The 14,343-nt window shown below is 39.1% G+C and overlaps 1 protein-coding gene across 1 annotated transcript in view; it reads left to right on the top strand.

Moving 5' to 3' along the window:
* The window catches only part of LOC139740102 (uridine phosphorylase 2-like), a 119,451-nt gene that overhangs the window by 68,377 nt on the left and 36,731 nt on the right, over positions 1 to 14,343 (top strand). The window contains exon 5 of the mRNA XM_071650688.1: positions 5,265 to 5,450. Coding sequence (XP_071506789.1) covers positions 5,265 to 5,450 — 186 coding nt within the window. The remainder of the gene's footprint in view (positions 1 to 5,264; positions 5,451 to 14,343) is intronic.

The raw sequence follows: 14,343 nt of genomic DNA, 5'->3' as shown, positions 1-14,343 counted from the left end.
ATTTCACTTTTTGTTATGTCAAACATTGTGTTGCCATGGTAACAACATTTTTAAACAAAAATCATAGAAATTGCCAATTTACTTATCTTACTCTCTCAGGTTTTGAGCACCTGACTTGAGTTTGGCACATGTGACTATAAGTGAGCAAAATATACATTTATTCAATGTTGAACAATACATTGCAATGGTTTCTTCTTTTTTTTTTCAATAAAAAGCATACAAAGTAATTGCTGGTTGAGCTAACTCCCTCAGTGTTAGGTGGGGGTATTAATCACATTGAGTGATAGTTTTAGTTATTTTCAATATCATTCATCATTTAAGAAACTAAAGCATTATTGGGTGCAGTGTGTGCCCCTTCGATTAGTTTAAAGATTATTTAGCTAACAGATTTCAATTTGTTAGTTGTAACAAGGTACTCTCTGAGTGCAAACTAGTAACTTACGGTGTACCTTGGGGGTCTGTTTTGGAATAAAATGTCTTTCTATTGTATGTTAATGATCTACCAAATTCAAATTATTATTTTACTTTGAGATTGTTCGCTGATGATTCTAATCTATACATTGCCAGTCAAAAAGTATGAGATAGATTTGGGAGGAATAGCCTTACAATTAAAGAACGTACTATACCGGTGTAATGCTAATAAAGTCACTATAAATTTGTCAAACACAAATTACATGCTAATTAGAGGATAAAGACAGACAATCATTGTCCAAGGACGAATTCAAATCATGAATACAGATCTCCATGGAGTAGATGTTGCACCTTTTATTGGAGTAGACATTGATAGACATTTGACATGGAAAAGTCTTATATCCTAAATCAAATGTCTACCAAAAATGATTCGGAAATTACATTTAGTTGTGAAGATCATGTGACATCTGAAAATATTAAAATGGCGCCCAGATGACCTCACAGATATGTTGTTGTCAAGAAAAGTTTCATGTCATTAGATATTGACATGAGATATGTTGACTGAAAATTTCATGTTAATTGGTTATGCCATTGTTGAGATATTTTGTTTATTAAATTCGTCAGAAAGAAAGACGAAAAAAAAGGAAGATTCCATACAAACACAATAGGTGATACACTGTTAGCGTATCATATAATTACTGTTGGTTTTATAGCTATCTCCCTCAGTTTTAAGTGGGGTATTAATCACATTGAGTGACAGTTCTAGTTCTGTCAGTCATTTATTTTTTTAATGCAGACACTTTCAGCTTTAGATGATAAGCTGTTCATGGCACTATTGGCAGATTTGTGCTGGATGCATGGCCAAGCAATACACCCTAGCCTACATGTACTGCAGAATATTCCTTTACACATACCTTGTATGCTTTCTATGACTGCTGAAGACTTTTTCATTACACATAGCTACCTTTTGTCACAGATTTACTAAATTATCATTCTTCATAGGGTGACTTCTATACAAAGTTCTATTTTGCACAAATATCTGATGATTGCAATAATAGTGAAGCTTATTATACCCCCATCCACACATAGTGTGTATGGGGATATAAAGGAAAAACTCTGAGGGAGGGTGGGCGGTCGGTCGGTCCGTCGGTCCGTTGCAAAATCTTGTGGATCGAACTACTCTCTCATTTGTTGAGCGATTGACCCCAAATTTGGCATGTGAGACCACTATCAAAGGTAGATGTGCAAGACACCTTTTCCATTAGTATCGCATAATGCATTGCCATGGCAATGGCATATTTTCATTAAAAATTGTGGATCGAAATACTCTCATTTTTTGAGCAATTAATCCTAAATTTGGCATGTGTGACTGCTATCAAATGAAGATGTGACAACTCTCTCATTTTTTGAGCAATTGACCCCAAATTTGACATGTGAGACCGCTATCAAAGGTAGATGTGCAAGACAACTTTTCCGTTAGTATCGCATAATGTGTTGCCATGGCAAGGGCATATTTTCATAAAAACTTTTGGATCGAAATTCTCTCTCATCTTTTGAGCAAGTAACGCCATATTTGGCATGTGTGACCACCATCAAAGGATGATGTGCAAAACACCTTTTTCATTAGCATTGCATAATGCATTGCCCTGGCAATGGCAAATTTTTTGAAAAATCTTGTGTTGTGGATCAAACTACTCTCTTAGTTTTGTAGCAATTCAGTTCAAATTTGGGATTATATGATCAATGTAATGTGTACTTGTTTGTGAATAAATCTGTTGCAATGGCAACAGCAGTTTTTATACCTATCATACAAAAATATGTGGATTGGCCTAACTCCCTGAATATTTGACTTGAATTTTAGCACATGTGACCACTACGTAGATGTGCAGAACACATATTTTGTCGATGTTGAACAATGCATTGCCATGCTAACAGCATTTTTTCACTAAAAAGAATACAAAAATGTTGTGGATTCAGCTAACTTCCTCTGTCTGTGAGCATATGGCTTGAAAATTTTGCACATGTGACCTCTATAGTACATGGATGTGCAGTTTTTATCTTTCGTCATTGTTGAACAATATGTTGCCATGGTAACAGCATATTTTGAATGAAAATCATGCAAAAATACTGTGGATTCAGTTAACTCCCTCAGTCTATGAGCATTTGGCTTGAAATTTGGCACATTTGACTGCTATAGTACATAGATTAGCAAACTTTTTCTTTTGTCATTGTTGAACAATGTGTTGCCATGGTAACAACATATTTTGAGTGAAAATCCAAAATTACTTTGGATTCAGTTAACGCCCTCAGTTTTCAAACATCTAGCTTGAAATTTGGCACATGTGACTGCTATAGTACACAGATGTGCAAACTTTATCTTTCATCATTGTTGAACAATGTGTTGCCGTGGTAACAGTATATTTTGAATGAAAATCATATAAACATTTTGGTTCAGCTAACTCAGTTTCTTGAGCATTTGGCTTCAAATTTAGCTCATGTGACCAATATAATTTCCTAGATGTGCAAAATTTATCTTTTGTCATTCTTGAAAAAGGTGTTGCCATGGTAACAGCACAATTTGAATGAAAATTATGTGATATTGTGAATTCAGCTTATTCCCTCAGCTTTTGAGCACTTAAAGAAGAAATTTATATGAAATAATCTCATATAAATTTACTGTTTTCCATCATTTTATGTTATTTTGATTAATTTCTGACATAAATCATGCAATAGAGTTGTCTCTGCTTTGAATATAAGAATCTTTATCTTTACCAAATTTGGGCACTAAAAAAAGTTCGATGCGGCTACGAAAAGTGCCAAATCTACGACGTCACTAAATGTGTATGCAACCCGGTGGGATTTGCGTATCTATATGCAAACTGTGTTCACTTTTCAGGAAATTGGTGTGTAATTTATTGTCAATCTAGAATAAATCGTCTGCCAAAACTATATATTCACGTCGTGAAATTGTTTGTTTGTTTGTTTGTGTTCATTGGAATAATTTTTTCCACCCATAAATTTACATAAAAACAAAGTTTGAAAAGCACAAAACCTATCGTCAGCTCAAGATTCACGATTGCCGTGATCAGCTGTTCCTTCGTACAGCCACAATTTGCTGTTATTATTGACACAACAAATCGATCATTGTGGGGGAATTGCGTATAGCTGAGGTAATCTTACATACTCATAAAGGATGATAAGTAAGTCAAAGAGCTGTAATTGATTGGAAATCATTTTTACACCCATAAATTTACGGAAATACGATGTTTGAAAAGCACAAAACCTACCGTAATCAGCTCAAGATTCGCAATTGCCGTGATCAGGTGTATGCACAACAGTAGCAGAATCGGCAGTGAAGAGGTATTCCTTGATGCCGTGATTTCAGCTTGATTCTTCTTCGAAATGGCATGATGAAGGTTTGTTAGATAAATGTGACCTTCTTTTTCTCTTGTGTGTTGGTTTAAATTCTAATTTCTACCTCAACTTGCTAAAAAACAGTCTAACAAAGCGGGAAACTGCAACATTTCCGTGCTGAACAGCAGTCACGATACACGTGTTGCATGCAAGCATGCACCGCTGCTGCAGCGATCCCCATAGTATAACACGTAGGTTGCTTGTAAACAAGGGGGTCCTCGGCGCAGTTGACCAATCGTGAACACGCATTTCGATCACGTGTCTTGGTAAGCAACAAGGCTGTTTACGCGTCTGGGAGACGATTTGCATAAACTTACGCATGTTTCAGACGAATTTATGAATGAAAGTGAGTAGCATGACATCATGCCATGACCATATTTGGAATAAGCAGAGGTAGAGCTTTCTGTAGGTGCCAAATGTGTCAGGGTTCAACGCAGAATATCTAAGACACGATCGCCAAAAGAACAGTCATTTTCGCCGCAAGCGAAGGTGATTTGGTCTTTAGACGTAAGATTTTGGCCAACTTTTGAGATTGACATCCCACTTTTCTCTTCAGAATTCCACATTTTGTAGGTTGTATTTCGAAATGTTGTTGATATCAATCAGAAACTAGAAAATTTCCCCTACAACGTGATACCAAATGTCAATTTGGTCCCTGAGGTAGGTCATTTTTTGACCTTTTTTGGGCTGTAGCGCAAAATCACATTTGCCAAGAAGTTTCGGGTTTTGCCAGAGCGGGTCTCATATAGCCGTACGGCAAATCAGCTCATACACATTTACTGACGTCGCTCAAATCCGATGTTTCTTGTAGCAAACGGAGCTACGTGGTCATGGAAATTGGGTGTTTTTTCAATCTCAAAAACAGTTTGGGGGTAAAGTTACATCGTTTAAAAGACATCCAGTTTTGTTAACTAGCTTCTTAGCTTTCCGTAGATATCGAACTTGTCATATTTCTAGATTCTCTGTAAATTTCTGCTTTAACTTGAAATTTGGCGCATGCGATGGCTGTGATATATAGTTGTGCAAACTTCATTTTTTGTTTCATGTCAAACATTGTGTTGACATGGTAACAGAATTTTATATGAAAATCATAGAAATCGCCAATTTTCTTGTCTTACTCCCTCACGTTTTGAGCACTTGACTGGAGTTACGACACGTGACTATCAGTGAGAAAATATACATTCAGTGTTGGACAATACATTGCCATGGTAACTTTGTTTTTCAATAAAAAACATACAAAGTATTTGCTGGTTGAGCTACTTTCTAACTCCCTCTGGGTTAGGTGGGGGTATTAATCACATTGAGTGATAGTTGAATAGTTTGCTGAATTAGCTGAATTAGCCGACATGAGGTTGACAATACATGCTTGCACCAGTGCAAAATGGAATAACAGTCAGCATATTCTTATTTTTGATAATGGTAATTTCCCTATCTGGCAGCATGGCATTGGAAAGCCTTCTGCCTCTGTGGTCCTACATGAGATCATCAAGCTGGTCCATTATGCCCAGTGCAAAGACCCAGTCTTCATCCGAATGGGAACCTGTGGAGGTATCAATTGTGAACCTGGGACCGTTGTCATCACAGACAAAGCATTGGATGAGATGTTCAAACCAGAATACAACCTGGTAAGAAAGTTTACCTCACTTGTTTAATAATATTTTTTAATGTATGAAAAATTGATTGTATCGCATGAAATAACTGGGGTTCATTTGAGGAGAGAATGATAAGAAAACACATAAACCGCAATTCTCTCAGTGCCTTTAATGCCTCCAAATGAGATTCTCTTTGCCGGTCGACAGAGAACGGACAGGTTGGTAATCAACCTGTGCGAAAGCAGTTAAGCAATGCATGTATCCCCCCCCCCCCCCCCCATGGTCAAGTACATGTACCATCAAACAATGAGAGTATCGATCGGGCGTGAGGTATGACTAGAGTGTGTGCTGATGGGCTCACAGACTCTTGTGATCTACACAAAACCTGGCACTTGAATGGGGTGACTGGTGTCAGCAAACACGGAAATCTACTGAGCTCAGCTTTGATCGCTATGTACATATTCATACGAGTTTTTATAGCTGCACAAGCGCAAACTAAATGAGAAAAAAGGTAAATATTACTGTGATATATGCATTTTCCAACAGCAAGAGAACAAATACTGATATGATAAACTCTTATCTTTTTATCAAACCCCTTTTTGGGGGCATTGTAACACAAAGAAACATGAATTTAGGCCACAAAAGCAGGCACTCTTGTTTTATATCAGTTGCTCCCATAGGAACCTGATATACCAGGTTCCCGTAAGGAACAGGTTAGCCCATTTAGGACATGTCCCGAGTATACACTGGCTGACATTTTCCAGGCTGTGGACTAGTCCTGAGTATACTCGGGCTGAGGGACTGACATGAACATATTAAAGATGGGCCATCCCTTCTGCATTCCTTCCCAAATAGCACAGAACATGATATATTCCACCAGAATGACAAGACTATTGTAAAGCTATAACATTTCTGTGATATTTGAAGGTTGTTAGCCGTTAAAATTCAAATAATGCACCAAACGCTCACCGTAACGTATTCTGTGTACTAGGCACAGCTGCATACATTATTCCTCCTGTGGTTGTAAATATTGATACTTATACTTCGAACAAAAGATATGCATGTTAAAGCTGTCAGAAAATAAGAATTCTCTAGCTTCTCTTACTTTGTTATTGATGGCAAATAACAACACGCCACTTACATGAAATACATGTGCAACTAAGTGCATCACACAGGTCTGTAAAACTAGACTAGTAGTTTCGATTTGTAATTTTTTTCGTAGAACGTAAAAAATTATTCAAATCTGAATGGTCAATTTAACAAAACAAATAAAGACCCTTTTGGGTTCAAAATTTACAGGAGGTTTCCTGCTAGTGTTTTCTTCAATGGGGGTACCTGTTCTTACCAATTTTTTAAAAATTTGAATGCAAAAGGGATTGGCTGTCTTTAATGTTAATCAATATTGATGTACAAATGTTAAAAATGAATCTGCAACTGGAAACAAATTCAGAATTGTATCTTTTGTGTGTGTGTGTGTGTGTGTGTGTGTATGTGTATGTGATTATTACACCATGTTACTGTCATACTGGTACCTAGTCTGAATAGTATTCAGATTATATCATAAAATTGTTAATCCACACAAGGATATGTATACGATCCCCGTGCCGTCTCTCTATACATGAACTATCTGAAGCGAGAAGACTCGGAAACAAACATGTTTTAGTCCCACCGTTATCCTTCTTTACCGCCCATTATCCGCGACGAATAAACGAGTACCGTTCCTTCCATGTTTTCTTCTAACCAGCGCGATAAGAAACAGGATTGCCTTCCGATGTTCCTACTAGGTTATTGAACATAATAATTCAATTTTCTTTTTGGTGAGATACTTGTGCGTGATATCAGGTCAGAACACACAGCAACGAGAAAAAAAAAAGAATAGCGCATTCAAAAACTTTTCATGTAGTGACACTCATGGTCAAAAATGGACAAATATGTTTTTGAAATGCTATGCAACTCATCATTACATCCTTTACATTTTTAGTTCCGACTTCCAGTTATTTTGGTGGTTAGTAAATATTAGTGTGTATAGTTCATAAATGATTAAAACTGAAATAATTAATGAAATCATCGCGGACCCGCCGGGTGACAGTATAGCGTAAAAATAGTTGCATAACGCATTTTAATCTCTTTGAGTCAGTGTTCAGAAAAAGAAACAAATTCATTTAACAGTTTGAATAGATCTGGGTTTGTTCATTATCATTTAACACTGCATTTCACAATAAAGATTTTCTTTCTTTCAGAATGGTCTACGAGGTAGAGTTTCGTTTAAAAGGATCACATTTACCTCCGCCTCCGCCAACGAAGTGGCTGGAGGCATTATGTTTTCGGGTCGTCCGTCCGTCCGTCCGTACGTACGTACTTCCGTCCCGTTTTGTTTTTGTCAATATCTCAAGAACCGTGTGGTGGTTTTACATCAAACTTGGTATGAGGGTATATCCTGGGGGGATAATACTTTGTTTGGATTTTAGGGTCACAGGGTCAAAGGTCAAAGGTCACAGGTAATTTTGTGAAAAAAAGGTTGAAAATTCATGTTTTTCTCCATATCTCTCAAATGGTTCAAGGTATCTTCATGGAACTTAGTATATATGCTTGTTCCAATGGGCAGTGATTATCTAGGGAAGTTAGGGGTCATGGTTCAAAGGTCAGGGGTCAAAGGTCAAGGTCAACTCCTCAAAATATCACTACTTTCCTTATATTTATGCAATGCTTGAAGGTTTTTTTTTTAACTTGATGTATACATGTATTACCCAATATATATATTCTGTGGGAAGTTTCTTGCCAAAAGGTCAAAGGTCAAAGGTCAAGTGAAAGTGCTGAATTGCACTTTTTCCTCCATATCTCAAAAGTAACTCAAGGTATCATCATGAAACTTACATATTTATGCATGTTCAACCTAACAGTGATTCTCTTTGGAACTGAGGTCAAAGGTCAAAGGCGAGGTTTAGATAATGCTATTTTCCCATTTGATACTGAAATTATACTTTTTGTCAATACCTTGAAAATTACTCAATGCATAAACTTATAAAAGGGTCAAAAGGCAAGTAAAAATCATCAGTTCCCCAAATACCTGCACTCTGACATTTTAATAATTCATCCAATTGAACCTAGTTCTAGGAAAGTGAACATTCAGCACATTTTTGTCAAACCTGTCATTTTAATATTTTGCCAATTGTGTGAAACTGTCATCACACATTGTCAAGACATTGTACTATAGACCTATTAGGAGAACCATGCATTATGGCGGAGGCATATCAGTCGCCGTAACGATATATCTAGTTCAAGAATGGATGTACAAAACGCGAAGAGATTTTCGGAAGAAAATAAAGAACGCGCTTTTAATCCCTTCGGGCGCAAACATAATACATGTGTAAGATTACAGCTGAAATGATTCATGAAATCATCGCATTCCCGCTGGGTACTAACAGCGTAAAATACCTCGCAAGTTACAGTAAACAACGCATGTGTGTTATTCTATTTACGCTGGTGTTTAGAAAAATTTAACGAACGCATTTTATACAAAGTGATTTTGTTCATACAAGAGGAAGAGATATTGTAGAAAGAATCACGAATATGACTCTGTCGAGTGGGCCTACTTCTCAACAACGTATCTGCAACTGTTATGCGAAGAAATTTTTGGAAGAAAAATAAAGAATGCATTTCAACCTCTACTTTTTTCATCTTTTTTTTTTGTATCACTTCACAAATAATTCCCCTTTATTCTCTCAATAATAATGGTCCATACTTGTGTGATAATAATGCAAAGACTGCTCTTAAGTTTGATTGATGGGTATATGACTTCACGCTTATGTTTTTCTCTGTTTTAAATGCGTACGGTTATAACAAGGTACCGGTTATAACGAGGTAATATCGCCGGTCCCATGGACCTCGTTATAACGGAGTTTCACTGTATAAGGCAAACAGCTTCTGGATCTGGACTGCGAACAAGTAAAGATAAGTTGATGTACACGATATCAATCCATTTCCAGAATACCTCTATCAGCGTTGTTTTAGCTATGTTGGTGTGGGTCGATAGAAATTCAAATGGCGCGCTTGTTATAGCTTCAACAGTGTGAAAAAAAAATTGAATGTTGTTAAGAAGACAACCCACGACAGTCCGGTATTTTCTTTGCAGTGTCTGTCATTGTTTTCCACTGAATCTGCTGTTAGTGAGGCTTTCTTTAGTTTTTCCTCAGTTTCTTTCAGACTTGTAAGAGTTGAATCTCTATCAGCTCTAAGGGCATCCATCTCTTGGTAGATCATACTTTGTTCAGCATCAGACAGCCATGTTCTCATGGTCATTGGTGATGATTTCAAACAAGGTGCCTTGAGCTGGGATGGGGGATTGACATTGCTGCTCATTTCAGAATTGACAGAGGCAGGAGCAGCTGTGTTTACCCTGGGTTGCATAATCATTGACGGGAGCTCGACTACATCACCAATATCCTCTGAAGTGGCTGGAGTATTGATGCCTGGTCTTTCAATATCATATTCCAGTTGTCTCCTTTTAGCACTGTGATATCTGTTCATCTTTTGCGCTACATCATCACTCTTTCTGTGCTTGAAAATTGAGTGTAATCAGGGTGTGATGGATCATTAATGGTTTACCTGTTCTGGAAGATATTGAACCAAGAGAATTGTATGGAACTTCTAAATATGCCACTCTGATTGTCATTCTTATTTGTGATGATACAGCTAAGCTGAAGCTGTGAGATATTTAGAAACCTATGAACAGAAGACAAGTCTACATCTCACTTAGATCTTCAATAATAGTACTAATTTACTAAAATCTTACTTTTTAGGCCTTGTTATGTTAGAACCCAGTGGCCAAAGGCTATATAATATACAATGTAGGTTGGTCAACTTCTCTGAAATTATAGTCTTTAGTCTTGGATTCCAATGGGAAAAAGGAGAATATCAAAGGCTTAAAAAAAAGTACTATGCATGGTCTAACAACCATTTATTCATACAGGCTGTAGTTTCCTCTTTCATTTCTCAGTCAGACTCGTGATTTATAACGTCATCCTTACTAGTAGCAGAAAATGATCTGTAAGTACTGTTCCTTTGTCATAGACTAAAATCTACTGAACTTCATACATGTACTCATTGAGTCATACATTTTTGTTCCTCCGGCATGAAGTGATGCCGGAGGCATTATGTTTTCGGGTTGTCCATCCTTCCGTCCTTCCGTCTGTCCATCCATCCGTCCTTCCTTCAGTCTGTCCGTCCTTCTGTCCGTAATCAATTTTGTGGACAGTGTAACAAAAAAACTATTTGAGGTATCCTAATGAAACTTGGCACGTATGAGTGGGCAAAGTTGTGCCTATCAACTTTTAGGTGCACATGCTCCAGATCAAATGTCAAAAGGTCAAGGTCAAATGCTCAAAATGTCACTATTTCCCCCATATCCATGCAATGCGTGAAGGTATTTTCTTGAAACTTAGTGTACACATGTATGTTACCAAATAAAGATTTTCCAGAGAGAGTTTAAGGTCGTGTGGTCAAAGGTCAAGTCAAAAGGTTAAAATTTTACATTTTTCTCCATATCTCACAAATGGTTTAAAGGGGATGGCTAGTAATTGATCAGTGGGAATGCTGGGGGACGATTGTTCCAATCCTTGTGGGATTCATTTAAGATCGTATACACATTATACAGCATGCCTGTACCAACGCGTAAATCCGTACTGAGGAGTGGGGGGGATGATTGGCGATAGTCACCATCACCACGACTACAAGCCCATAACCGGACCGGCGCAGCCCTGGGGGGGGGAAGCTTGCCCCCCCCCCCCCCCCCACACACACACACACACACACTTTACAGGGATCAAATGTCCCACTCTTTTCCATGCAAAGTGGGAGGGAAGTGGCAGCAAAAATATGACGAATTTTTTGTTCTTGTTTTTGCTTGTTTGTTTTTTCTTGTCAGCCGACTTTCGGCGGAAAATCAGACCTTAAAAATATGAAGACTTTTTTGTTGTTGTTTCTCTTGTCTTTTGATGTTCTTTCTTCTTGACTGACAAGCGATTTTGCCCCCCCCCCCTTTCAAAAACGTAGCGCAGCCCTGAATAATGCCCAAATAAATTAAATAAAATGCTAATAAGGATATCCATTTCTTGAATAACGTAGTAGATATTTTCCTGTAGCTATTATTGTATTCTTCAATTTTCTTGATTTAAGTCAGTGAAGCAATCATCACAGGGGCATCGTTCCGTTTTAATGATGGGGAGTAGGGGAGGGACTTTGAGTTTGAATATCTGTGCGAGGGAGCGGAGCGGCCTGGAGGAGGGTGTGGGAGGGGGGTATCCCCCTCCCACACGAAAATTTTAGCATTTTCAGACCTCAAATTCAGCGATCTGGTGCACACTTGGTGAAATTTGGGATTTTTTTCCTATAAAAAAACAAGTAAGAAAAAGAAATATAGATATTAAATTGAATGACTATGTCGTGGTATTTCAGCTCTTGCTCCGCCTGTGCACGTCACCTCCCTGGTCTGTGCGACATCACTGTGAAGGCCTACTAAATAGTGGGGCCTATCACCGGTGTAGCCAGGATTTGATCTTAGGGGGAGCGGTTAGATGCGAGGGAGAGACACGAGCGAGGGGGGAGGGTGTGGGAGGGTGTGGGAGGGGGGTTTCCCCCTCCCACAGTGAGAACTTTTTGCACATTGATGTTGTAAACGGTGCAATTTGATTCATTTTTTTTTTTTTTTGCGTGTTCTATCGACTTGAAACAGTCCAACATGTTTAAGGTAGCAGTACATTTTATGTAGATTATTATTGAACAATTTTGCCTATAAAATGGTATAATTTAGAGAAACTTCTTGTCTTAATTCTTACACTGAAGATCATGAACGCGATCATGAATTTTGACATTGTACAGTCCAAAAGCGGCTGTTTGTAGCTATATATTTTTTTCGCTTTGGAAATTAAGGTGGGCGCACCGGGCGCATTTGCTGGCAATGTAATACTGGCAGCAACATCAGGAGAATGACATAACGATTTAATGCGAGCGAGTGAAGCAAGCGAGATTGAAAATTTTGACATTTTACAGTCCCCAAACTGCCGTTTGTAGCTACATTTTTTCGCTTTGAAAATTAAGGGGGGGGCACCGGGCGCAACTGCTGGCAATTACCCGGCAGCAACATCAAGAGAATAGCATAGCGATTAAATGCGAGCGAGCAAAGCAAGCGAGCTTGAAAATTTTGACATCGTGCAGTCCGAAAACGGCAGTTGGTAGCTATATTTTTTCGCTTAGGAAATTAAGGGGGGTGGGGGCGCACCGGGTGCAACTGCTGACAATTACTGGCAGCAACATCAGGAGAATGACATAATGTTTGAATGCGAGCGAGCTTGAAAATTTTGACATTTCACAGTCCCAAAACTGCCGTTTGTAGCTATATCTTTTTCGCTTTGAAAAATAAGGGGGGGGGGGCGCACCAGGCGCAACTGCTGGCAATTACCCGGCAGCAACATCAGGAGAATGGCATGACGATTCAATGCGAGCGAGCGAAGCGAGCACCCTTGAAAATTTTGACATTTTACAGTCCAAAAACTGCCGTTTGTAGCTGTACTTTTTTCGCTTAGGAAATTAAGGGGGTGGGGGCGCACCGGGCGCAACTGCTGGCAATTACTGGCAGCAACATCAGGAGAGTGACATAACGATTAAATGCGAGCAGGGAGGTGTTTCTCTTCCCACCTCCCTGATGCGAGCGAGCTTGAAAATTTTGACATCTTACAGTCCAAAAACTGCCGTTTGTAGCTGTATTTTTTTCGCTTTGAAAAATAGGGGGGGCGCACTGGGCGCAACTGCTGGCAATTACCCGGCAGCAACATCAGGAGAATGGCATGACGATTCAATGCGAGCAAGCGAAGCGAGCGACCTTGAAAATTTTGACATTTTACAGTCCAAAACTGCCGTTTGTAGCTGTACTTTTTTCGCTTTGGAAATTAAGGGATGGAGGCGCACCGGGCGCAACTGGTGGCAATTACTGGCAGCAACAAATATCTCGTAAACACATTTATGATGTAATCTGTTGAAATTTCAATCCCAGAAGTGTATACTATTTTTTAGGGGGGGGGGAGATCCTCTGTTAATTGAAAGTATCTAGATATCTCCTCCCACCCAAGGAACATTTGCATTTCAGACCTGGTGCACACTTTGGATGAAACATTTTGAAATCTGTCTTACGCGAGGGAGATTTTGTATTTTCAGAATTGAAATTCAGCCATCTTTGGGTGAAATATTTAGACAGTCTTCTATCAAAAAAGTAAGAACATTTCCACAACTCGGGAGTTACGAGGAGGAGCAAAATGATCTGTTTGTCCCCAATACTTTTATGGGGAAACCATCCCCCTCCCCCTCATTCGACACCTCTGCATATGAGGGATCTTTTGTAAGTGAAAGATCTGCTGCACACTCTTTGATAAATATAAGGAAATAAAACATCAATCTCAAAAGTGTACAAAGTCTATCGAAAGGGACCCAGTAGCTTTTGCATATTCATGATTGCAATTCAGCGATCCGGTGCATAAATCTGGCGGTAGTTGTCCAATTTTCCATAAGACCAGGCGTCCACTAGGGCGCGGACAAGACGCGGACAAGCCCCGGAATGCAAATTTGGTATTCCGCACTCCTTCGGGAACATGTCCGCACGTTCCTGAACGTGTCCGCTCACTGTCCTAAACATGTCCGGGCGTTTCCGCACCTTCGGGAGAGAGAAAAATTTCCGCGTCCAAATTTTGATCGAGACCAAAATTTGGACGCGGAAATGAACTTCCTGACACCTTCGGCGACTTGTCCTGACCATGTCCTGAGGATTGTCCCGCTTGTCCGGAACCCTTCCGCTCCTTCCGCACACGCTCCGGAAAGAATCCCGCGGTGTGGGGAAGCTTCCCGAATGAAAGCGGAAGACACCAGGAATGTTTTTAGG

The sequence above is a fragment of the Diadema antillarum genome, unplaced genomic scaffold (assembly GCF_040938485.1).
Source record: "Diadema antillarum isolate AM-2024a unplaced genomic scaffold, OU_Dant_1.0 seq00000835_RagTag, whole genome shotgun sequence".
Lineage (NCBI taxonomy): Eukaryota > Metazoa > Echinodermata > Echinoidea > Diadematoida > Diadematidae > Diadema > Diadema antillarum.
Note: the sequence above shows the minus strand (reverse complement) of the source record. Positions and strands in the feature narration are given on the sequence as shown.